Source organism: Onychostoma macrolepis, chromosome 19 (genome assembly GCF_012432095.1).
Source record: "Onychostoma macrolepis isolate SWU-2019 chromosome 19, ASM1243209v1, whole genome shotgun sequence".
NCBI classification, from domain to species: Eukaryota; Metazoa; Chordata; class Actinopteri; order Cypriniformes; family Cyprinidae; genus Onychostoma; species Onychostoma macrolepis.
In genome coordinates, this window is record NC_081173.1 from 1,182,380 (window position 1) to 1,206,852 (window position 24,473).

General features: G+C 37.5%; 3 protein-coding genes across 3 annotated transcripts; 2 read left to right on the top strand and 1 right to left on the bottom strand.

Annotated features, from left to right (window-relative positions):
- Positions 1–908: 908 nt before the first annotated feature.
- On the top strand, positions 909–3,563 carry lye (lymphocyte antigen-6, epidermis). Its single transcript, XM_058754200.1, has 3 exons — positions 909–1,066; positions 2,097–2,207; positions 2,750–3,563. The coding sequence occupies exons 1-3, from the start codon at positions 1,012–1,014 to the stop codon at positions 2,962–2,964; spliced, it is 381 nt and encodes a 126-aa protein (XP_058610183.1). The 5' UTR covers positions 909–1,011; the 3' UTR covers positions 2,965–3,563.
- A 4,359-nt stretch (positions 3,564–7,922) lies between these two features.
- clic1 (chloride intracellular channel 1) lies at positions 7,923–17,234 on the top strand. Its single transcript, XM_058754198.1, is given in 7 exon segments — positions 7,923–8,308; positions 12,254–12,363; positions 12,680–12,805; positions 12,935–13,041; positions 15,001–15,105; positions 15,108–15,181; positions 15,264–17,234. Coding segments are annotated over 7 exon segments (723 nt in total). The 5' UTR covers positions 7,923–8,269; the 3' UTR covers positions 15,426–17,234.
- Positions 17,235–17,345: 111 nt separating this feature from the next.
- Positions 17,346–24,210, bottom strand: LOC131526090 (protein Bouncer-like). The gene is made up of 3 exons (XM_058754199.1): positions 23,396–24,210; positions 21,001–21,123; positions 17,346–17,830 (listed from the first exon to the last, which is right to left on the bottom strand). Exons 1-3 carry the CDS (start codon positions 23,448–23,450, stop codon positions 17,616–17,618), a joined length of 393 nt encoding a protein of 130 aa, XP_058610182.1. The 5' UTR covers positions 23,451–24,210; the 3' UTR covers positions 17,346–17,615.
- Positions 24,211–24,473: the final 263 nt, after the last annotated feature.

Below are 24,473 nucleotides of genomic sequence, written 5' to 3' on the forward strand. Positions count from 1 at the left end.
TGTGTGTGTGTGTGTGTGTGTGTGTGTGCGTGCGCGCATTTTTTTGTGATAAATGAGGACATAGATTTGTATGATGACAAGGGTATGACAGGTATTACAAGTAGCAGGTGACTTTTCAGGACATTACCCCATGTCCCCACTTTTCAAAACGCTTATAAATCGCACAGAATGGAGTGTATTGAAAATCTGAAATAGCAGACAGTCTCCTGTAAGGGGTAGGTTTAGGTGTAGAGCAATAGCACATACAGTAAGTACAGTATAAAAACCATTACGCCTATGGGATGTCCCCACTTTTCACAAAAACGAACATGTGTGTGTGTGTGTGTGTGTGTGTTTGTACATTTATTTAACTGCATCTGTAATATTTATGTCCCTGTAGAGAATTTATTTTAAGTGGATTTAAATAAATTGTTAAAATGTACCTACTGTATTACTACTTCATAATACAAGCATGTTTTGGGAAACTGAATCTGTCAAAACCTCTCCAAACCTCCTTTTGGGTACATTTCTTTTCATTGTAAGAATATTTTCTTTCAGGGTGTGGGTTAGAACATTTATAACCAACTATTTAAAAAAAAACGGAACAAAAAAAACAACTGACGTCTACAAAATGTCCCAATTTATATAGCTAAGTAAACATGTGCACGTTTGTGTGTGTTATATTTGTGTTTTATTCATTATTTGAAGTTTTTCATTTATTTGATTTATTCATTTGCTATAATTGTAATGTATAGTTTAATGCATTTATTGTTTCTCTGTGTATTTGTATGTGTGTGTGTGTGTCAATAATTAGGTATCTCTTAACTCCCCAAACCAGATTGCTCTGTTCATTCTTCACATTCAAATGCTTTTTCCACCTGCACGTATTCATTATCTCCCCTCTGTGAAAAACCCCACCCTCTCTATCACGGCCATATATCTGGACAGATTCAGACCAGCCATCTAGTGTGCTGCTGTCCTCCGAAGAGCTTCTCCGCTGTCAGATTCAGTTCTGGTGGACACGTCGTCATCATGATGCTCAGAATTGTGTTTGGAGTCATTGCAGCGATTGGATTCCTCACGCTCAGTAAGTCTACAGAGAAATTGATCGTTATCATCCCCTCGCCTTAATTAATAGAATAATTCAGATTCTTTAAATCTGCTCCCTAAGGCTGCATTTACTTGATTAAAATGCAATAAAAGCAGTAACACTGAAAACTATCATTACTATTATTTAAAATAACTTTTATATTTTAAGATATTTTGAAATGTCATTTATTCCTGTGAATTTTCATTTGAATATAGTACAATATACATGGCTGGCATTTGTTTGAGGACATTGTTGTAATGATGGCAGTGATTTTTTCAGTGTGTTTTAAGTGTATTTGTAAGAGCAAAAAGAGGATCTGTTACATCAAATGAAAGAAACATTGTTAAGGTTATTAACGAGGATTTTTACCGTATTGTTTTTGACTTAAAACACACCATTCTTTAAACAGAGCTTTTTGGTAGCACTTTAGATTAGGGAACACTATTCACTTAAGTAATTGTTTATAAGCAGGCATATTACTAGCATATTAGCTGTTTATTAGTACTTATTAATGTCTTACTCTGCATGTCATATTTTAGATGGCTTAACCCTACCCCATACTTAAACATAACTACTGCAACAACTACATTATGCACTATCAATAACCAGTAATTAACTGAGAAAACGCACTGAAGGAAACATGTGTGTTCCCCAATCTAAAGTGTTACCACTTTTTGAAATGAGTTAATTAAAATTACAGTAAAAGAAATAAAGTAGATATTGTTGAAGCATCAGAAAATTGCTTGTGATAGAGGGTAGGAAATACGTTTAGGTTATTGACATTGGACCAGCTTGACACGTTTGATTACCAGACTCACAAAAGTCACAGCCTCAACATAATGACATTCTGATCATGCTGTGCTGTTCTGTTTGAAGATATTGAAATCTGCTACATTTCTTTATACTTCCTTTAAAATGTCTTTATCATTTCTACATGCAGTTACTGAATTACTCAATCAGGATTACCCAGACCATTTTGGGGAGGGATATGTCCAGATGTTTTATTTCCTGTTCTGTGTTTCTCCAGGTGAAGCCCTGACGTGTAATTCCTGTAAAGTGGGCGTTCTAGGAAAATGTTTATTCAGTTCCCAAGTGTCCTGCGCTGCCTCTGAGACCAAGTGCTACAGCGCCAAAGCAGGTCAGTCAACACACACACACAAGAACTTCATTTAGTGATATTTACAATACTGAGATGAGGATATTTGCTAAAGTTTCACCCAACCCAACCCTACGCCTAACCCTCACACAAACCTGTTGATATTAGTGCTGCAGATCAAACAAAACATGATTTAGCCAATTTATTACACTTTCATATAGTTAAGGGCCACTTCAGATGCCTTCATAAGGCAGCTTCAACAACATGCCCATCGATATAGTAGACATTTTAATGGGCGGATCATTCCATATTTTATTCCACATTCCAGTTTATTTATTTTATCACACACTGAAAAAACTGATTAATTGAATTTACTCTCTTTTTTTTAAGGTAAGTGGTTGCAATCTGTTTAATTTAGCTACATTTAAAGAAACAAATTTAGTTGACTAACTTTCAACATTTTATTTTTATTTTTATTTTTTTATTATTTAAAACACTATCTTCTGGAAAACACTATTATTTTTATTAGTAGAATAATAAATTCTGACATTTTGCTTCTGCTCCTCTCTCATGGCTCTTCGCAGAGTTCAATGTGACCGGGTTTCTGAGTCTGTCCTCCAGTGGTTGTACATCTGATTGCAACAACACCGCTGGAAGCATCCTGGGAGCGGGATACACCGTGACCAAAACCTGCTGCGCTGTAAATCTGTGCAACGGAGCGAGTGCAGCGCAGCTGTCCATGGCTGGGGCTCTCAGCGCCGCTCTGCTGGCCTCCGTCTGGAGCAGCTCCATGCTGTAGATGTAACACCTGCTTGTCTGTGCTATGCTGTGTTCACAGTAACACCTTGAACCGGAATCAGTGAAGATATAATCTCTAGAATGTATAAATCCCATAACTTTAATTGTTTACTCCACTGAGTTTATCTGCCTCGTTGCAAATATGCAGTGATAAAGTTTTTATTTTTATTTTTTTATAAACATTTACTTAAAATGTAAAACATATTTAAAATTTCAAAACTTTTGCTGAGGTTTTTTCTTTTTCTTTTATAAAACCGACATTTGGATTCACACTGTGGAATAAGGTGATGATATATTTGAGATGGAACTGAATCAATTTCACAGCAGTGACTCCGGGTTAGGTACTGTACTTGCTTTGGATTGTTTTATATCTTTTAGTAAATGATGACAAGAGTTGTAATTTTTGGATGAGCTATCCCTTGACTTCATATATATTCTAGCATCGTATTATTAGACTAGACTAATAAATATGACCTGAAAAAAACCCTGTTATTTCAGTTATGTTTTTGTTAGTATTAACTACTGCTGTCCAACGATTAATCGTGATTAATCACATCCAAAATAAAAGTTTTTGTTTACATAATAAATGTATGTGTACTGTGTTTATTTATTATGTATATATAAATACACACACATTCAGTATATATTTTGAAAATATTTAATGTATATACATTTTATATTTATATTATTATATTTAATATTTAATATATAAACAACATATTTTTCTGAAATAAATACATGCATGTGTTTGTTTTTATATATTTTAATAAATATACACAGTACACACACACATGTTATGTAAACAAAAACTTTTATTTTGGATGCGATTAATTGCGATTCATCGTTTGACAGCACTAGTATTAACTGTTACCAAATGTAACCTTATTGTAAAGTGTTACCATTAAACAAACTTAACATATTTCAGCCTTTTTGAGAAGATATTTTATATACATTTAATTCAGCTTCTTTATGCCATCATAAACTTTAATGTGAGTCAGAAATTTGTTTAATCTATAGGATTAAATATTAAAATAATACTTATATTAAATGAAATATTTAAATTATTTAGTCGGATATATATGCATGGTCTCCACCAGTTGGAGATTCTAGCGGTGGTGTTGGGTCTGAGTCGAGACCTAGTCTTTAACCAACTGAGCATGAGTGGGAGACATTTATTAATGTCTTTTTATCTTCATTTTATTTATTTATGTATTTCACAAAAGGGACAATGTACATTAATCAACATTCATGAATATAAATGTACCCAAATTAGCCCGAAGGCTAGTTTTCATTGCTAGTCTCTTTGCCAGATGTTATAGAAAAAGAAAAGAAACAAAATAGAAGAACAGTAACAATGAAATACAAACAAAAATGATAAACAACTCTATAAAATACAATTAAACAACAGATTATACAAAATGACAGTTTAAAAAAAAAAATCAGCTTATCAATAAAGATAAACAACATTATTGTTCACATTGTTGATTACGAAGAAGCCATTTCTTAAAATAATACTTAAAAGAGTTAAACAATATAAATTCTCTAATTGATTGTGGTATTGAATTCCTCTGATGTGATGCTCTGAATGAAAAAAAAAACAGCTTGACAACATTTTATGTTGTTACTTATTTTTTATCTGTTATGTTAACCATGACATGGATTCATCTGTATACTCTTGAGAAATGTATGCGATCAAGACCGAGGTCATTCATAATTGTAGTCCAAGTATCTCTTCCTAACAGTATTATGGTGCTCAGGGTTTCCAAAACAGAAGCTTCTCTGTCAGTGGAGCTGCATATGGCTGTGTCGGTGGAAAAGTGTATGAGAGAGAGAATGCTGTAACTCAGTTTGTTGGAGCCGTGTGTTTGGTAACCACAGAAAGACATCGGCAGGGACGGAGAAGGCGCGTCTGTATTGCCTCACAATTTCCACTCCTACTAATGACTTTACCCTGTCTGAGTGCTCTAACCACACTCTTAAAACACCACACCTTTCATTAAGTCAAGTCAAGTCACCTTTATTTATATAGCGCTTTTACAATACAGATTGTGTCAAAGCACTTAACAGTATCAAATTGGAGGATAGAGTGTCAGTAATGTATAATGATAAGATTAAACACTCAATTTTCAGTTAAAGGCATTTCATTATTGAATTCAGAGATGTCATTGTCTAGCTCAGTTTAGTTTAAATAGTATCTGTGCAATCAAATCGACGATAATCGCTAGAAATTAAGTGTCCCCATTCCCCTTTCTGTCCCTTTCATTAACTATCTTGTGTTGTGTCTTCACAGAAATAAAACACACTTCAAATGCACAGCTTTGCAGATGGCAGAGATAGTAAGAGTAGAATGCTATTCTGAAATCAGACAAAGCAATGTATATAGTGCTCTGTACACAATACAGCCTTGCTTTGAACAGAAAAAAAATAGTTTCGCAACTAGTAACTCTACAGAAGATGATATAGTGTCAGTAAGTTGACCGGATAGTTCAATCAATTCAATCAGTCTTTAAGCCCCAAGGAGCAAGCCAGAGGCAAGCAACAAAAAGTCCTTCACAAGAAGAGCACAGTGGGATTGTAGTTGTTTTTGTAAATGGCATTCAGTTCAGAATGAAATAAAATGTGGCGTTACTATATTATATTATTAGAATTTAATTTTTCAGTTCATCTGAATGGATGCAGTGTAGCTGTATTTGACGCACCATAAACTCTAGTGTGAAGCGCACAACTCGCCGTCGCTTTCTCTCACAGACACGCACGCAAAGACAGATACAGAGCAAGAGAGTCTTTCATAACATGCAGAAGTGACGCGCTACATGTAAACGATATTCTTTGTTGTATTTTTCTGTCAAAATAACGGAGTTCTTTTGGAATTCTTCAGCTTTTAAGAACTGCCGGTTTCTCTGGTAGTGGGCGGGGCTAATGCGCAAGCGACAATCTCATTGGCTGGCGCTCACCTATTATCGTCCCTGTTTTGATTTCAGCAAATCAATTCGAGCGAACGCAGACAACGTGATTAATATTCATGAACCCAGCAGCTCATTAATCCTTAGTGCGTTTTATATTGATGACAAATATGCATTCATACTTGGTTATTCTAATTACTAAAGTTCTATCATCATATAATATTAAATTATCATAATATTATATTATAATGCTTGACTGACTGATACTAAGTGTCAGTAGATACATAGTGTAGATTAATGTACAATGTTTTATAATAATAATTTATTCTTTTTAGTGTCCATTTCATTAATTTAACATATTTAATATTGGGGGCATCCAAAGTTATTTGACATTTGAACATTTTTTTAAAAAGTAACGCAATAGTTACTTTCCCTGGTAATTAGTTACTTTTATAATGATGTAACTCAGTTACTAACTCAGTAACTATTTGTGAGAAGTAACTAGTAACTATAACTAATTACTTTTTTAAAGTAACGTGCCCAACACTGGCTGTGACACAACTTACTGAAATCATGACAAAAGTACAGCTCTATTGCACTGCCGTCGACAGAAACAATAAGACAAAACAAAAAAAAGGATCTTAAAAGGCTTGGTTTGTTGGTGGCCCAAACGTTGTTTCTGTAATATCTATCTTTATCTATCTGTCTATCTTTCTCTATCTATCTATCTATCTATCTATCTATCTATCTATCTATCCATCTAGATATAGAAAAAAGCACCACGTCTAGCACCACGGTCGCAGAGCCAGAGATTTTAACGAATTATTGTTTTAACCTTCTAAACCTTCTAAAGCTTTTAATTATATTGTGATATATGAAGATTAAATATTCAGGAAGCCTATAGAGTTTATTATTTTGTTCTTTTTCTGTGAACACTGGTTAACAGGGTCTCTGATGCCCGTTACTCTGATCCGTTCACGTGTAGGCTCGTCCATAGGGATGTTGTTTTATTTCATTTGAACGATTTGTGTGCGATGTGTGGCCTGTTTTTCTGTGTTGTTCCTGCTCCTCCTGCTGTCTGTTGCCAGGCTCATGAGTACAAAGGAACCCAGAGAATCCCAGTCCAGGGAGAGAGACGAGCTTTTTTCTCTCTTTGAGAGACACTACCATCTTCTGGTCCCAGCGCCGCTGTTTTCTGTGCTGCTGTGGTGTTTTAGCTAACTGTTGTATAGCTGAGACTTTAGATCAGTCTGAAGTGTGCAGTGTTTCAGCTAAATGTGTGTGTGCAGCAGATATTCTGCTTTGTTAACCTTTTCATTGTCTCACTATTCTAAATCATTTATGTGGGAACATTTGTAGGGATGCCTTTTTTAGAACGATATTTTCTCAGCTGTGTTTAATCAGAGAGTGAGGTAGGGAATTGTATATGTATTTTCTTCTCTTTTTTTTTTTTTTTTTGGTAGGCAAGTTATTTCTTTTAAAAAAATGCTCTTTTGTTTGTTGTTTTGGCATTTTTTTAAAAATGTACTAGTAACCTTTATATTCCAGAAAAAAATGTGATTCCCATGGAAAGTAATTCCCAATGAATGAATTAATTATTATTATTATTTGATATTTGATTTTATGTTTTTTTTTAGTTTAGTTTGGTTTCTAGTAGGTTCAATAGTCCAGTACTGCCTAGTTAGGGAGGGTTAGGGTTTGTCATTAGACAAATAACTCATTCAAAATGTTCATGTTTCAGTTTTCTACCACTAGGTGTCAGGACTACTTTGGCTGTAAAAAAAATGAGACTTTCCCTTTAAGTCAGAAACACTTAAGAAATATTTATATTATATATATGTAACCTGTATATAAAAAAAAGACCTAAGCAAAAGTGTTATTATTGTACCCAATACTAAAGACCTAAACTACTAACTAGTAATTAAAATATGCAGTGCTATCACAAGTGTCTTTATGCATATTAATCAGCTGACTAATTTGTTTGACATAGCGGGTTAAAAATAGCGCAGACTGAACAAAAGAACTTGAGCGCGTATATTGTAGCATCTCCTCCAACAGTTAACAGTTACATGGTTACAAGTTAGAGGAAGTTCAAATCAGGAAATGAGAGAGAGAGAGAGGAAGTAAGGCTGATCTTGCTGTAGGCGTTATTGATTTCGATACTAAACGCGAACAGTACACGTTTATACAGTTTATAATTTACACGGAAATCAGACACAGCGTTTGTTCGGACTTTCTCCAAAGTCCCCTCCCACTGCCAAACTCATAGCTCGAAGGGGGAAAGTTGCACATAATTCGAAACTGCTGAAGGCACAGCGGCGGAAGTGAGCTCGGAGAAAAGGCGACAGGAACAGAAGCCAGTCGTTTGAGCTGCAGCTCGGTGTTGAAGAGCCGGAGTCCAGCATGAGTGAGGAGAGACCCGAGGTGGAGCTCTTCGTGAAGGTCAGTTTCCCCGCAGGCCACGACTCAGGACCAATACAATAACTTCACATAATGTAATAAACGTTGCATTACTTATGTAATAAAATATTTGTAATGTAGTAACGTTTTTTAAAATTATGACATTACCTTATGATATCACCAAAAATGTTACCATTTTGTAAAAATAAATAAATAAATAAATAGAAAAAGGCAGTTTTCCTTTAATCGAATGAAGTTTTAAATTACCTAAAAAAAAAAAAAAAAAATCCACCAGATTTAAATATTCATGCATTTATTATGACTATTAGTATTTTTGTTGTTGTTGATAATGTTATTATTATTTATTTTATTATTGCAGGTTTATTTGACAGGGTCAATGCACATCAATAATACTTAAAAGTGCAATGTGTCAGAATTAGCCAGAAGGCTATTTTGCATCCCTGGACTGATGGAAATCTATGTATAATACATGCATACTACAAAATAAATATAAATGTTATTAGTAGTAATAGTATTAGAGTAAAGTCACCTTTATTTGTACAGTACAGATTGATTGAAAGCAGCTTTAGAGCGATAAACAGGAAAGTAAGATGTTGGGCCGCCACGTGCTGCCAGCACAGCCTCAGTAACGCTCCTCCACAAGATATTCCTGCTCTTGGTGTTTGATGATGGTAGAGGAGAGCGCTGTCTCACACCTCAGTCCAAAATCTCCCATAAAGTTGAGTTCTGCTCTCAAAGTGTATGGAGTTCCTCGGGCATCTCCCATTTCCTCTCATCCTATGCGGGATTGGATTGCACCATCTTCTGGTCAGCCATCCGTTTCCTTAATATATAATATAATTATTGATTGCATTACAAAACCTCTTTCTATTCAATATATTTGGAATAGGGATTATCTGACCTTAACTGACCTTAACTGATCTGTCGACTGGGAGAGAGTGTGGCTCATCGTCTTATTCACTTCAAAGTCATTCATAGACAGTGTTGGGCAGTAACTAGTTACTAGTAACTTAGTTACTGTAATAATATTACTTTTTGCAGTAACTAGTAGTGTAACTAATTACTAATAAGATTTCAGTAATAATATTACAGTTACCATCCGTAAAACAGCTTAGTTACTTAGTTACTTTTGATGCCTCAACCCCGCTGATTTAAAATCCAACAATCAAATAATTCCTAGATTTATTTTCATAATTTTCACGACTCGCACATGCATGTGATGCCCCCGGTGCAGCAGGCAAGCTTGTAATATGGAAAAGCTTACATTCATCATATAGAAATATTGCACTATAGAAGAAAAAGTAATGTAACTAGTAGTGTAACTAATTACTGTTGCCAGAAAGTAATAAGTAAAGTAACAATATTACTTTTGAAAGGAGTAATATATTACATTCTTTGCGTAACTAGCCCAACACTGAACATAGAGCATACATAACTCCTTACAAAAGATTTAAAATGAAACTACAACCAAATTTTAACTGCCATATATGTAATACTGCATCATCAGGTATTTTCTTCATATGTTTTGGGAGTGTCCTATCGTCATTAATCTATGGACACATGTAAACCTGGTTTTATCCTCCTTACTACAAATCGATCGCTTTGCTAACCCAGGTTTGTGTCTTCTGGTTGCTGGTTTTACGGCTTCGAAGAAGACAATAATACAGAACTGGTTTACACCGCACATGTGTGCAAAAATATACTGGATCCATAGCCTCCTGAAAATAGTGACTTGTGAATGTACAACAGCACGAATTAATGGAGCCAAGCCCTCTACTATTGATGCTTGGCAGGGTTTTATATACATACTCGATTATATAAAGGAATGACTTGTTTTTCTTTCTTCTTTTTTCCCTCCCTCTCTCTCTCCTTTTTGACTGGACTTTTAAAATATTGATTATATGTCTGTTTGTTTTGTTTGTTTTGAATGGATGTTATGTTATGATGTTGTGTATGAAAATAAATAAAAAGTTGATTAAAAAAAAGAGCGCAGTACAATGTCGCAACTTAAAGCAAAAGACAGTGAAACAGTTTGGTTTACTGCAGGATGATTTGGCTAGTAGCTTGGGGGAAAAATGGCTAGAAAAAATAATTCAACTACACATTACTTGTATGTTTTAATCCAGTGCATAAAACGTCAAATCTGTTTTGGGGCCATCACAAATTAAAATGATGGAGCATGTCAAAACCACAAAATTTGTGCAATTCGTATGAAACTCTTTGACTTCCCAATATAGCGTAATGTGCTCAGCATTTTTTGTTAAGAGAAAATTATTAAATTTAAGTAAACATTGTTCCACATATACTGTAAGTTGCTACCACGTGTTTATAATGTAACAAGTCTTTGACTAAATAATCTATTAAATGTGAAAAACATTTTATTGTGAGCTCATATTATAAACCTAATGTGAGCTCTTGATTTAAATCAATTCTGAGAAAATTATTACATTTTGAACATTTCGTTGCATTAATAATAATTTTTGCTTTGTTATTATAAAGTGCTATAGAATGAGTTATTAATTGATTGTAAAATAAAAAGTAATTAAAATAGAATAGTCATTTAAACGGATTCATTTACAGTTGATTCCTTCATTTTTATATCCTAATATGCAATAGCTATATTTCCAATGTTGTCAATCTACAAGCTCATCATGCAGTTGACTCTTAAAGTCCCAATGAAGTGGCTTGACAAGAGCAGTTTTTTATGTAGTGCTTATAAATAAAATGTGGAGGTTATGTAACAGTTCACAATGTTTGATCTCCTCTATAGTGCTTAAAAATACAATATTTTAAAGACCACAGCCGGCAGTGCAGCTCGTGCGGTCATGGGAGCGAGGTTCACCTGAACAGCTCCTCCATTACACTCGGCCCTCCTAAGCCTCACGCCCATCCAGGTTTGCTCAGTAAGCGTCAGACTTGTATTTTAGCAGTGCTGAGAATATCAGTGCCTGAGTGCAGTCCCATTCTCAGTCCTGTCTAATAAAACTGATGGGGAAAAAAACCTGGGTGCAAGAAAGCCCTCTAAATAATAATAATTTAAAAACACACGTGAACTTTATACACAATCAGAAAAATATACACATCTTCATCCTTTTCAAAAGTTTACACCCCCTACTCTTAATGCATAATGTTGCCTGTTTAAGCGTGAATGTTTGCGCACTTTGTGACAGTTGCGCTCGAGTCCCTCAGTTGTCCTCAGTGTGTGTAGACGGATCGCAAAATCCTACAGTCACAGCTGGAAAGGGTTTGAATAAACAGAAGATGCTGCAGGAGCTGGAGGATTTTCCTGAAGAACAGCAGGCCGTTGAACTGCTTGAGACAAACAAGAAACTCACAAACAACTCTCACAAAACAGAAAAACAGTCATGGATCATCCAGATAATGACAAACACTGTGAAGAAAACCTTTTAAGAGGGTGAACAATCCCTCTTATTTTGTTAAAATTATTAACATTTTGCAAGTTGTATATGAAATTCATACTTTGGTATTTAAATCTTTGGCGGACCTTCACTTTTTCTTGTGTATTGCACACACTTTGCCAGTACTTCAGTGTCAGCGTCTGGGTGATTTATCCTTTTACATACTTTATATATAACTGCCTCAGCTATTTAAACGTGTTTCCCGTGTAATGTGTTTCAAATTACCTTGTTACTTCAACTTATCTGATTTCAACTTTTTTGAACTGTTACAGGCATAGAAATCTTTCAAAAGCAATGCAGCTGGTTAGCCAAAACATGAAGTGTGTTGTCTTTATACTGTTTTTGTTGAATGCATTTCAGAGTTAATGCACTAATTATTCAGACTGCAAACTCATATTCACAGTTTGGGTACAATATGATTCCTTGCTGTGGCAGTTTGCTGTACACAAAAACAAACCTCGAGTGCTTTTAACTTGTGTTGTGGGGCTGCACAGTCTTTCAGAAAGCTGCAGTGATCCTCTGTGTGTGTGTGTGTGTGTGTGTGTAGGCCGGAAGCGATGGTCAGAGCATTGGGAACTGCCCGTTCTCTCAGCGGCTCTTCATGGTCCTGTGGCTGAAAGGCGTAACCTTTAATGTGACCACCGTGGACATGAAGAGGTGGGTGTTTCTGTGCATTCATAAATCTAATGCAGTTGCATACAGTAAGTGTATAAACTCAAGTAAGTGAAACCTAGAATGTTACTGTTTCAGACCAGTAGTATGCTACATTGTGGACACTGTATTCCAAAAATAAAAACTGGTGGTCCAATCAAAAAAAGACATGGAAAATGGAAGGTCAAGTTAACCGCATTGCATTGTGGGATTTCCAACAGTGTGCTTTCAGAGCACTGCACAGTATGCATGTAGCATTTAGCAAAAGTAGCATCTGTAAAACAAGCCGTGTGCTATTCCTCTTTCTCTGTTTTGTGAGTAGGAAGCCAGACATTCTTAAAGATCTGGCTCCTGGGGCTCAGCCTCCTTTCCTGCTGTACGGTACAGAGGTGAAGACGGACACCAACAAGATAGAAGAGTTCCTGGAGGAAACCCTCTGCCCTCCTAAGTAGCTCTCTTCATTAACACATGCTTTATTTCCCATTGTCTGTGTTTGTATTCCATTCCTACATTTCACAACCGTTACGTTTACCATATCCATTTGTCCTCCTCCTCTTCATCCCTCTATCCACCACAGATATCCACGGCTGGCAGCTCGCAATCCTGAATCTAACACCGCAGGTCTGGATGTGTTCTCAAAGTTCTCCGCCTACATTAAGAATTCAAACCCGCAGATGAACGATAGTGAGTGCAAGAGTGCTGCTAACTCTTTTCATTCTTTTAGATTTGTTAAAAGGATTGTCTCCTTTTTAAATACATAATTCAACATATAATACAAATATTCAATCTACTCAGTTTTTCTGCAATGATGCGATCCTGCAGATTTAAAATTTGTGTTTATTTCATTCAGCTAAGAGGTGACAACGTAACATGTTGATATTGTATTGGTCACTTATCTTCAAGTGATGTGAATTCACAGCTCAGTTCACAACATACTCGTCTCCTGAATTCACATGAATATAAATGGAAGTCAATGGAACAAATAGTATATTGTGACTGGCCTTGAGTGTGAGACAACAGAGAGAAACTGTTTGATTGGTGATGAAACATTTTTTGTGTTTCATGTGGACAAATTGCTTTTTGCATTTCACCTGGTTAAGGCCCGTGCACACTAAGACCAATTTAATGCAATAAATATTTTAATTTGAATGAACTGCAGATAATGCATGTGTTCAGACCATGTGCATGCTGTCAATGCAACTGGATTTTTTACAGAGATAAGAGTATGTATTTTTACTAACGTTAAAGTGCCCCTATTATGGGTCATGAAAGATTCATATTTTGGTTTTGGGAGTCCCCAACAACAGGTTGACATGCATGCAAGGTCAAAAAAACACTTTTTATTGTCTTATAATATGCATTTATTTTTACCTTATTGCTCAACGACTCCCAAACGATTCTCTCAACGATTCATTTTTCCAAACCCCTCCTTTGTGTGATGCTAATCTGCGGTGATTGGTCTGATTGTTCTATTTTCATCTCATCTCGCCTGTAATGCCTTATAAAGCAGTGTTTGTGAGCAGTGCTGCTTTGTGTACAGCGTTACAGGGGAAACAGCTATTTTTACCGCTCCAAAAGCGGCAAAGAATGAATTTGCATTTTGATTCAGACCAACGTGAAAATCCAGTTTCCCCAGGTCTGTGTGCGCAACAAGTGGGCAGGCAATATGCTAATGTTTCATGTTGATGTCAGCATGAAACGGCTTTGGATTCGTTTTAAAAACGACTCGTTTCAATGATTCAGAGTCGACTTTATACACGGTGCACTTTCAGATTTAAAACTTTGCAGGATGTTTTCATTCACTTAGAGCTGTGTCACACACTGCATGAAAGCTCATTTTCAAAAATCTATAATAGGGGCACTTTAAGAGTTGACTTGGTGGCGCTCACAAATGGAAAAGAAATTGGACCTGACAGAGGTACTCTTGTATTTGGTGTAGTTTGATCAACATCAGAAAATGAAATTAAAAATATATTAATAAAAAAGATAAATAAATAACTGATGTTTTAAAACATGTTTATCTTTGTTGATAAGCAGCTCCCTGCTAAAAAACAAACAAACAATAGAAGCCCAATAGAAACCATCACAGAAATTCCAACAGTTTCCTTTAAAATACCATTATAAACCATTAGCTTTTTCCAGTAAAACCATTACAAAATTCCTTTTTGTAGTGTGTTTTGGGCATTTTTCTGATAGGATTTAACATCCCACCAATAGAATCCATCACATACCAGTAGACACCATTATAGTTTCCATTAAAACCAATACAATTCCCATTAAAACCATTACATTTTCTATTGTGTTTTGGGCAGCGTTCTAAAAAAAGAAAAGAAAAAAAAGCAGATATTATACTGCTTTTCCATACTGCCACCTAATATCAGAGTGAATTGTATTTTCATTCAGCACGTCTGCTGTTTTTTCTCTCATTGGTCTGAACAGACAAATCTCATGTGAATATCAGATTCATGTTGGTGTGAACAGGCCACTGCCATAAAAAAATTATTGTTTTATAGGCTTTTATAAATAGGACAAGCCCCTACTCGAACAGGAAATACATCATCACAGGAAAAGGAAATTGCGCCTGTCAGGTCATTTTGTGGGTTCTTGTTTAAACGAAGCTGTACGAACTGTTTGCTTGTGCAGATCTGGAGAAGGGTTTGCTGAAGGCCCTGAAGAAGCTGGATGACTACCTGAGCTCTCCTCTGCCGGACGAGATTGACGAGAACAGCGCTGACGATGTTACTTCCTCCTCCGCCCCTTCCTGGACGGTCAGGAGCTCACTCTGGCCGACTGCAACCTGCTGCCCAAGCTCCACATCGTCAAAGTGAGACAGACAGCCGGCAGACCAATGCTTAAGCAAAAGAGCTGACGAATGCAATGCTCAGCCTCTCTTTTCTGGCTCTCAGGTGGTGTGTCAGAAGTTTCGAGGTTTCTCCATCCCTCGCTCGCTGACGTCTCTGTGGCGATACCTGGATGCGGCGTATGCCCGAGAGGAGTTCTCCTCCACCTGTCCCAGCGATGAGGAGATACACGTCGCCTACTCCTCCGTCGTGAAGGCGCTCAAATAGAAAGAAGAAGGAAACACACACACAGTCACACACTCATGTGCGCTATTACCAATTCTCTTTCCAGATTGTCCAAGTGTTTCAATTGGTTCCTGTATGTTCCTGAGGTTGTTTGCACTGACTGAGGTCTCACTTTTCAACTAAACGTGGTCTTATGCTGCCTTCACATGCTCTCGCAATTAACGCAAATATGAGTTTTCTAGAAAAAAGTGCGCTTGAACACCATTTGATGAACTTACCAGTGGGAATTAATACCCAAATTCCCGATTTAAACATGGCGCTTAATCAAACTTTAAACATGGTGCTTGGAGAAGGATTTCTGCTGTGTTTGCTTTATTAGTAGTTTTTCCCGCAACAGCTTCATTGCCTTGTGTTGTCATTAAAGTAGTAGGCTATTTTAATATGAAGAATCTTTTGTAGCATGTTGTATGTTTTATACACAGCGAAAATAGCATGTATTCCAGAATAGAATAGAATATCTAGACTAGACAGGTAAAACTATACAGTGGTAAAACTAACTTGTCTACATTATGCCTTTGTTGTGAATGTGATTATAAACAATGGCATCCTCAATTCTTTCCGACAACAAAGCACCTGAACACAATAATCACGACTTAAGAAGAGGGAATTATCGAATTTCCAATAGCATGTGAAGGCAGCATTATGGTTCATATTTCCTTAAAGCAGCTGAACTGCAAGGTCATTTCTGTTTATGTACTCATATGTTACAAAATATCATCAAATATTTTACAGGCAGCAACAGTGGTTGTTTTTCAGTATTTTTCACCGGTTTATGGACGAGTGCATTGCTAGCAGTTATAAACAGGATGTCGTTGCCTCATTCCTTCCATTACTGTCCCTCCCTCTCGCTGTCATAGAGTCTGTAATGACAGCTTTTCGCTCACGGCTGCTTTGGTCGCGTACATTTCATAAACTGGTTTTCAAGCTGCTCTTTACATTCCATTGACTGATATGTTACAAAATTATGGAGATGTCATAAAAGTACTCCATATAAAGTTTCATACATTGTGTGAGAAGTAAAAACTAAAATAACGATCAGTTACTGGCCCCAGTCGACAGTCTCATCTTGTAGCTATATGATATGATGCATGTGCAAATTGGAGTCACTAGAATATTCTTCCATCTCTAATTATGACTGTCGACGTCTACATTGAAAACACTCTTATTTATTGTCTGGGGAGAGTTATGAAATGCATGCACATTTGTTGCCTTCTGAAAAAGAGGAAACCAGTGACAGTAACAACTGCTGTCTTTCTTAAGTTGATTCAGCCTGTTTCTAAGATGACCTTACCAAGATATTTTTATATATAGTATCATGCTTTATCCCCAGCCCTCTCCCCGTGCACTTCTGTTTTCACTTCCTCTTAACCACTCAATGGTCATTTCCAAATATTACTCTGCACTCAAATGGACAACACAACATCAGTGCAAATATTGATTAGTGAGGATTTTATTGATTAGAGGGATGTTACAACAAAGTCATTTTCTTCCTGCATTTCTAAAATTGTTATTCAGCAAACAGTTTATAATAAATTTAAAATAAAAAAAAAAGGAAGTGCTGAGTATTTTTTCTTGATCCTTCATGTTTAGACATTTCAGGTTTAATATTGTTTAATTAAATTAATTCAAAGAGTAAAAAAGATTTATTTTAAAAAAAACTTGAAAATGAGTAAAAAAGGACAGAAAATATTGTGTTGTGCTCGACAGGAATGGAACAGCCTCTGGAACACAGCCTGTTCATGTGAAGAATATGCAATTATGTTTCTATAATTAATAAAAATGACAAAAACAGTTACTGTCATTAGTATTTACAGCAAAAATAAAGCAAATTAGCTGTTAGATTTAGCAGTTGTGTGGGTTTAACCATTTATTTTAGAAGAAGAGTTTCAGTATTTTGAGCATACATGACTCATTCTCATGAGTCTTAACTCACTCTGTCTGTGTGTGTGTGTGTGTGTGTGTGTGTGTGTGTGTGTGTGTGGTTGCAGGCACTTCCGTTCAAGCATGGCGTTTGCAAGAAAGTGCGTAGATGGACTTACAGTTTCAGTATTGTGTGCATGTCAAATTTGAGCGGATGCATTGGTTTTAAACAGACAGTGTTGGTATGCTGTGTTTCTGAATCTCAGACTTTGCTGGTGGTGTAGCAGCACCTCATGTGAGCGTGAGAGCTCCTCACCCCAGCTGGAGCAGGAGGGCCGTCCCGCAGAGGCTCAGCACTGCTCCTGTCCAGAGGGGGGAGCTGATGGGAGCAGCAGTGTTGCAGAGATCCGTGTCACAGCACTCGTTGGTGTAGTTGAAGTGTATTCCTGCCGCGTGTTTCTCTCCGCTCAGGTCACACTGTGATGGGAGGGCACAGCTCCGCTCGTACAGGACAATAGACACTGACCCTGGACACACACAAACATCACATCTCAATGCTGATGCAGGGCATCCCAATCAAGGGGCTGAGATCACAGTGTGCTTTTCACTATATTTTCATCACCTGAAAAAAACAATAGACACCATGACAAAATTTGTAATGGTTTTATTATAATGGGAACTGTAATGGACCCTGTGGGTCTCTACTGGTAATTGGCCACCTTCTACGAGTGGCTTGTTAAAACCAATAAATCCTAATGGAATATGTCCCACAACACACTACAGAAAACCATTTTTTACTGGTTAAAAGTTGATAGTTTGTAATGGTATTTGTAGTGGAAACCATTAGAATTTTCTGTGATGGTTCTATTGTTTTTTTTTTTTTTTTTCAGCTGTATTTATCATTGCTGATGATGTGGTTTTGTTACCAAAAAAAAAAAAAAAACTGCAAGAGGTCATGCAAAAATATTTCAGCAAACATGAAGCTCAATTCCACATGTACAGGTGCTGGTCATATAATTAGAATATCATCAAAAAGTTGATTTATTTCACTAATTCCATTCAAAAAGTGAAACTTGTATATTATATTCATTCATTACACACAGACTGATATATTTCAAATGTTTATTTCTTTTAATTTTGATGATTAGAGCTTACAGCTCATGAAAGTCAAAAATCAGTATCTCAAAATATTAGAATATTACTTAAGACCAATACAAAGAAAGGATTTTTAGAAATCTTGGCCAACTGAAAAGTATGAAAATGAAAAGTATGAGCATGTACAGCACTCAATACTTAGTTGGGGCTCTTTTTGCCTGAATTACTGCAGCAATGCGGCGTGGCATGGAGTCGATCAGTCTGTGGCACTGCTCAGGTGTTATGAGAGCCCAGGTTGCTCTGATAGCGGCCTTCAGCTCATCTGCATTGTTGGGTCTGGTGTCTCTCATCTTCCTCTTGACAAATACCCCATAGATTCTCTATCGGGTTCAGGTCAGGTGAGTTTGCTGGCCAATCAAGCACAGTAACACTATGGTCATTGAACCAGCTTTTGGTACCTTTGGCAGTGTGGGCAGGTGCCAAGTCCTGCTGGAAAATGAAATCAGCATCTCCATAAAGCTTGTCAACAGAAGGAAGCATGAAGTGCTCTAAAATTTCCTGGTAGATGGCTGCGTTGACTGTGGACTTCAGAAAACACAGTGGACCAACACCAGCAGATGACATGGCCGCCCAAATCATCACTGACTGTGGAAACTTCACACTGGACTTCAAGCAACATGGATTCTGTGCCTCTCCACTCTTCCTCCAGACTCTGGGACCTTGATTTCCACAGCCCAGGTAAGATGCTTCTGACGTTGTCTCTGGTTCAGAAGTGGCTTGGTAGCCCTTTTCCTGAAGACGTCTGAGCGTGGTGACTCTTGATGCACTGACCCTAGCTTCAGTTCTCTCCTTGTGAAGCTCTCCCAAGTGGTTGAATTGGCTTTGCTTGACTGTATTCTCAAGCTTGCGGTCATCCCTGTTGCTTGTGCACCTTTTCCTACCCAAATTCTTCCTTCTAGTCAACTTTGCATTTAATATGCTTTGATACAGCACTCTGTAAACAGCCACACCTTTCAGTAATGACCTTCTGTGACTTACCCTCTTTGTGGAGGGTGTCAATGTTCGTCTTCTGGATCATTGCCAAGTCAGCAGTCTTCCCCATTATTGTGGTTTCAAAGAACAAGAGATACCCAGAATTTATACTGTAGGGATGGTCATTTATTCAAACTCAAATGTAAATATTCTAATATTTTGAGATACTGATTTTTGACTTTCATGAGCTGTAAGCTCTAATCATCAAAATTAAAAGAAATAAACATTTGAAATATATCAGTCTGTGTATAATGAATGAATATAATATACAAGTTTCACTTTTTGAATGGAATTAGTGAAATAAATCAACTTTTTGATGATATTCTAATTATATGACCAGCACCTGTATGTGACACGGTTCCACCAGAACTACACGTGGTGTGAATTTACAAATGCTTCTTGGGTGACGGCTGAGTTGTAAATTACTGTATGACTTCACAAACCTTCTGTGCCTATTCAGACAGTATAAGATTGTGTTGTGATGTTATAGCCAGACCAGAACAAAATTATTTCCACCACCACAAATGGACTTATTATGGTATTCATATGGTATTATTTTCTTCATAAATGCAGTTGCGATAAATTCTGAAATACTTTTTATTACAATACTTATGAGCTAATTTCAGATATTGTTTGTTTGTTTGTTTTGATACTGAAATTAACATTTATGAATTAATCTTTTCAATGTTACTTGCCTGTTTAATGACATACAGATAGTATATTTTAAAATGAATCTACTTCATCCCCTGAGCATCATGTAAGCCTCTGTGAATTTTGGTGAGAAAAGCGTGTGTAAACAGATACAACGCCCAGAAGTTCCAGGATTACAGGTCTTTTGCCAATCCATTGGAAAACAAAGTTTCCAGGCTGTGACAATATGCTGCTTGTGAGCTTTGTGACATTGAATCTTAAAAAGACATTCAGGTGTTTCATTTGTGGCAGTTATTATCAAGTAAACAAGACATATTCACATTATAGTCAACTGCACTTGGGAAAAATAACTGCTGTATCATTATTGGAACAAGCTATGACATGCCTCGTGCTGGACTATTATTGTGCCATCGACAGCCACAGGCTTTCCTGATGAGAAATAAATCACCTGTCGCTTATCATTTTACATGTTTTTCAGATAATCTAGTTCATATGACTAGAATGACAATAAAGTGACAATATGTACCCGTCTTTGTTGACACCCTGCTTACAAAGCTAAACATGTTATGCAGTGTTATTTTGTTCTGCAAAATCAGGTCCAGACGGCTTATTAGGGAACACCCTGTTACTCACTCAGGAGTGCAGAACTCGCCTTAAAAACATCAGTCCCCTAATTCATACTCAGAACAAAGCTTCACTACTACTTTCCCACACCTTCCATCACACACACACACACACACACATGAGATGTACGTATCTTGTGTGTGCATGATGGTGTGGGAAAATAAATCAAATCAGGATCACACATTCCCACAGAGGGTGCTGATTAATATTCAGCTGATTCATTCTTTTTCTCCATTTGTTAATCAGTCAGTACAATAGTGCAGTGACTGTCTGTGCAGTGTTCGGTTCAGTTGACCTTTAACTCCTACAGCTGTGCTGGCAAGACATCGCTGGCCCGCGGAACATTCCTGGGGGAACTTCAGACAGTCCAGAGGAGAGATGGCTGGAAACATGCATGTGTAGCATCTCAAGGACAACACTGCAAGAGAGGGAGGGTAGTCAGTGCACATAAAATGCTTAGACTAGTCTTACACGTTAGTCCTCTAATGGGGTCATGAACTGCCTCTGTTTTTATTTTGTACTGTTCTCTGTGGTCAAGTTAATGTTATCAAGTTAATGTTACATAAAAAAAAAAAACATAATTTAGAAGTAATAGTCTATATTCTGTCCTGTTTTTGCCCCCTCATCAGAAGGCTCTGTTTGAATAGCTGTGGAGGATTGTAGACTCAGAAGTAAACGCCCACTGCTGTGATTGGCTAATAGTTATGATTGACAGCCTACATCCTTCACAGATGGACGCTGCTGTGATTTAGGTCAAAAACACATAAATACTCACATCGAGCAATCTGTTTAACAGACAAAGTAATAGTGATCACGTAATAAAAACAGTTTCTCAATGCGACATAACTGTCGGATCCAATATAATCGAACAGCATCATCTATCAGTTTCAGTCTTCGAATTGTGCCTTGTTTATAAACGAATGCACTGTAAAATGAAGTGAACAAGTTCTTACTGACGTGGTCTGGATCTTCATTAAAAATAAAGTTCATTCACTCTTTCCTAACATTGGGATCGGAAGGTTTCCATGGCTTGGCACTATATTTTAGTTTCTGCGTAGACCTGTGCATTCGCCTCTCTCGGTGGGTGGGGCTAAACAGGCAGAGATGTAGTATTGGTGGGTGGGGCTAAACAGTTAGTAATGTAAAATTGGTGGGTGGGGCTAAACAGGCAGAGATGTAGTATTGGTGGGTGGGGCTAAACAGGCAGTAATGTAAAATTGGTGGGTGGGGCTAAACAGGCAGTAATGTAAAATTGGTGGGTGTGGCTAAAGTGATGTAGAGGCAGGCGTTGATCTGCGGAGGCGATGCTTAGCCACACTATTACATCACAGAGTGGCACGAGCTGTCATTTTGGCAAATTGGCTTCAATATAAGCTGTTTTTAGACTAAGTTTCAGAACTCAAAACTTTCTCATTAAAGGATATTTTTATAGTTACAATGACCCCTTACATGTCAAAAGATCAAGGGAATTATGACCCCTTTAAAATGGGTCATAATTTAAGTTGGTTACCTAAAAACTTCTAATCTGGTCTAATCTGAATAATAAGACACACTACCCCTTGGTGAACTGCTAGTTGGTCAGACTACTTCTTAAGACACAGTCGTAACAGAGACTAAGGACTGGATTTACAAAAACAAAAAGGCAAATTAGCGTGAGAGCGCAGTCTCATAAAAGCGCTGACGGGAGTGGAAAGTTCTGCAGGTTATTTACTGAGAACACAGATGAAATTTCCATAATGACCAATGCAAAACCAAGAGCAGTGCAAATTTGCATAAGTATACATTCAGATAATGTCTTCCTCTGGCATTCCAAATAAATTCATTCTCTCCCTTCTATCACGCTCTCCTCTGTGGTGCCTCCTTCTGGCATCAACAATCACAGCCTTGTCAGGCGCAAAATGGGTTAACACAGGCTTTTGGGTGGTGAATAGCGGAGCAAATACTGAATGGACTACTGCAAACTATGGTAAATCATGTTGCGTGATTCTTGTTAATATTTTCCTGAAAGGGCGTCTGAATGGGACACTTCTACAAATGCATATGCAATAAGATCACCCGCACAGATGTGTACAGGCCTTTGCATCGCTAATTTTTGACTGCACGTCTTTAGTAAATCCTTTTTCTTTCTTTTCTTTTCAATTTATGCAACTGGTCCCTGATGTCAGAGCAGTGGTGCAGTGGTCTGTGTGCCCCATTAACACATGGGGAGCAGGGTTTGAGTCCTGATCCCGTTCACCCTTCCTCACCCATGCTTTTGTGTCTACACCTCTTTTAGCTAAAATCTAAGGTTTCTCCTGACACAGAGTTGAGAGCCAAAGTAGAGGAGACCGGGGGTCATATGTAGTTTAAAAAAGTCCTAATTCTTCTAGAGGACACTAGATCTGAATAGCCACATGCAATCAAGCTTTTGAAATCTTACAGGATATAGCTGTGCATGATTCATTCCAAACATGTGAATTAAGAAGATACTGATGAAGTTAGGAATATATCCGAATCTTAGTCTGTACTCTCATTCATTAGGTCTTGAAGTGATGCTTTTTTATAATTAGAAAACAGCTCCAGCTTAAAGCCTACATTCTGCACTACACCAACCAAGCACATCGTCTTCAGAGAGGCGACATAAAAATGATAAGTATCACGAGTTTCTTAGGCTGAATGAATAATAATCTCCATGTTTAGATGCATCCTACCTGCTAAAGGCAGACAGCCGATGAGGATGAGGAGGGATCCTTTAGATTTCAACATGATGGTGTGTCTCCCTCTGATCACCAAAAAGCCAGGAGAGTCAACCTTTCCTATTCTTCCAAGTCAAATTGAGCAGTTTCCCTTTCCTAATTCCAGGCATGTAATATTGAGTACGATGGAGTCAGAATCTAAACGGACGCCACTGTGAAACTCCCACAGCTTTTGGTTTGCTGTTGTCTAGATCTGAAATCACAGTGGGATTGTGGTGGGCTTTGACCAGCTTGGACTCCACCCTGGCGGTTTAATTTGATTTAGTGACGATCACTTGAGAACTGAACTGGAGTCAGGGCCTAAATTAAAGGCCGAATTACACTGCACCGACAGACACAGATCTAACAAGTCCCCACAAATGCAGATTCAACACGATCAATCCACGAAAACAAACGCTGATCAGACAAAGCCCAGCGGACGTCGGCGCAGTGTGAATTGGCCGTTAGAAAACACAGAACATCTGACATCTTTTTTTAAGACAGGCAAATTATACATTTTCATAATTGTTATAATGAGGTGCCGCCACTACTGCGGCTTAAAAAGCAGTGTATATATGTGTTTGTGAGCACAACAACGAACAAATGCACAGCCTGTTTGTTCCAAATTACAGGCATGCAGCGCAGCAGGGAAATCAAATGACAGCAACCTTGTGACACAAGCGTGACATACAGTCACGATAAACGGTTTACTAGTGATTATGCCAGAGGCACACACAAACACACACCATTGCAAATCTCAGACACAGCATGAAGATATTTCAGTCGCCTCTGCTGGACTGACACTGCTCACTCCCAACAGAATCAAGCACATGCATGTGGAGCCAACGAGGACATGACTGTGTGGCTTGCGTGAGGCTGTTTGCTGGTTTTGCTTGAGAAACGAGGGATGGACAGATGGTCTTTTCTTTAATCCTGTCTATCCTCTGCTAGTCTCTGTCTCTCTCTTTGTCTCGATCTGTTGCTCCATTCCCCTGGCTGTGTATTCTGAGCTGTCTGTGTATCAGCGGCCTCCTTCAGATCCTAAAAACAAACA

Excerpts from the sequence above, each read along its gene's own strand:
- lye (XM_058754200.1), top strand. The coding sequence starts at position 1,012 with ATGATGCTCAGAATTGTGTTTGGAGTCATTGCAGCGATTGGATTCCTC. Across the intron at positions 1,067-2,096 it reads GATTGGATTCCTCACGCTCA|GTGAAGCCCTGACGTGTAAT; the intron begins GTAAGTCTACAG and ends GTGTTTCTCCAG. Across the intron at positions 2,208-2,749 it reads GTGCTACAGCGCCAAAGCAG|AGTTCAATGTGACCGGGTTT; the intron begins GTCAGTCAACAC and ends GGCTCTTCGCAG.
- LOC131526090 (XM_058754199.1), bottom strand. The coding sequence starts at position 23,450 with ATGTTGAAATCTAAAGGATCCCTCCTCATCCTCATCGGCTGTCTGCCT. Across the intron at positions 21,124-23,395 it reads CGGCTGTCTGCCTTTAGCAG|TGTTGTCCTTGAGATGCTAC; the intron begins GTAGGATGCATC and ends CCTCTCTTGCAG. Across the intron at positions 17,831-21,000 it reads CACAGCTGTAGGAGTTAAAG|GGTCAGTGTCTATTGTCCTG; the intron begins GTCAACTGAACC and ends GTGTGTGTCCAG.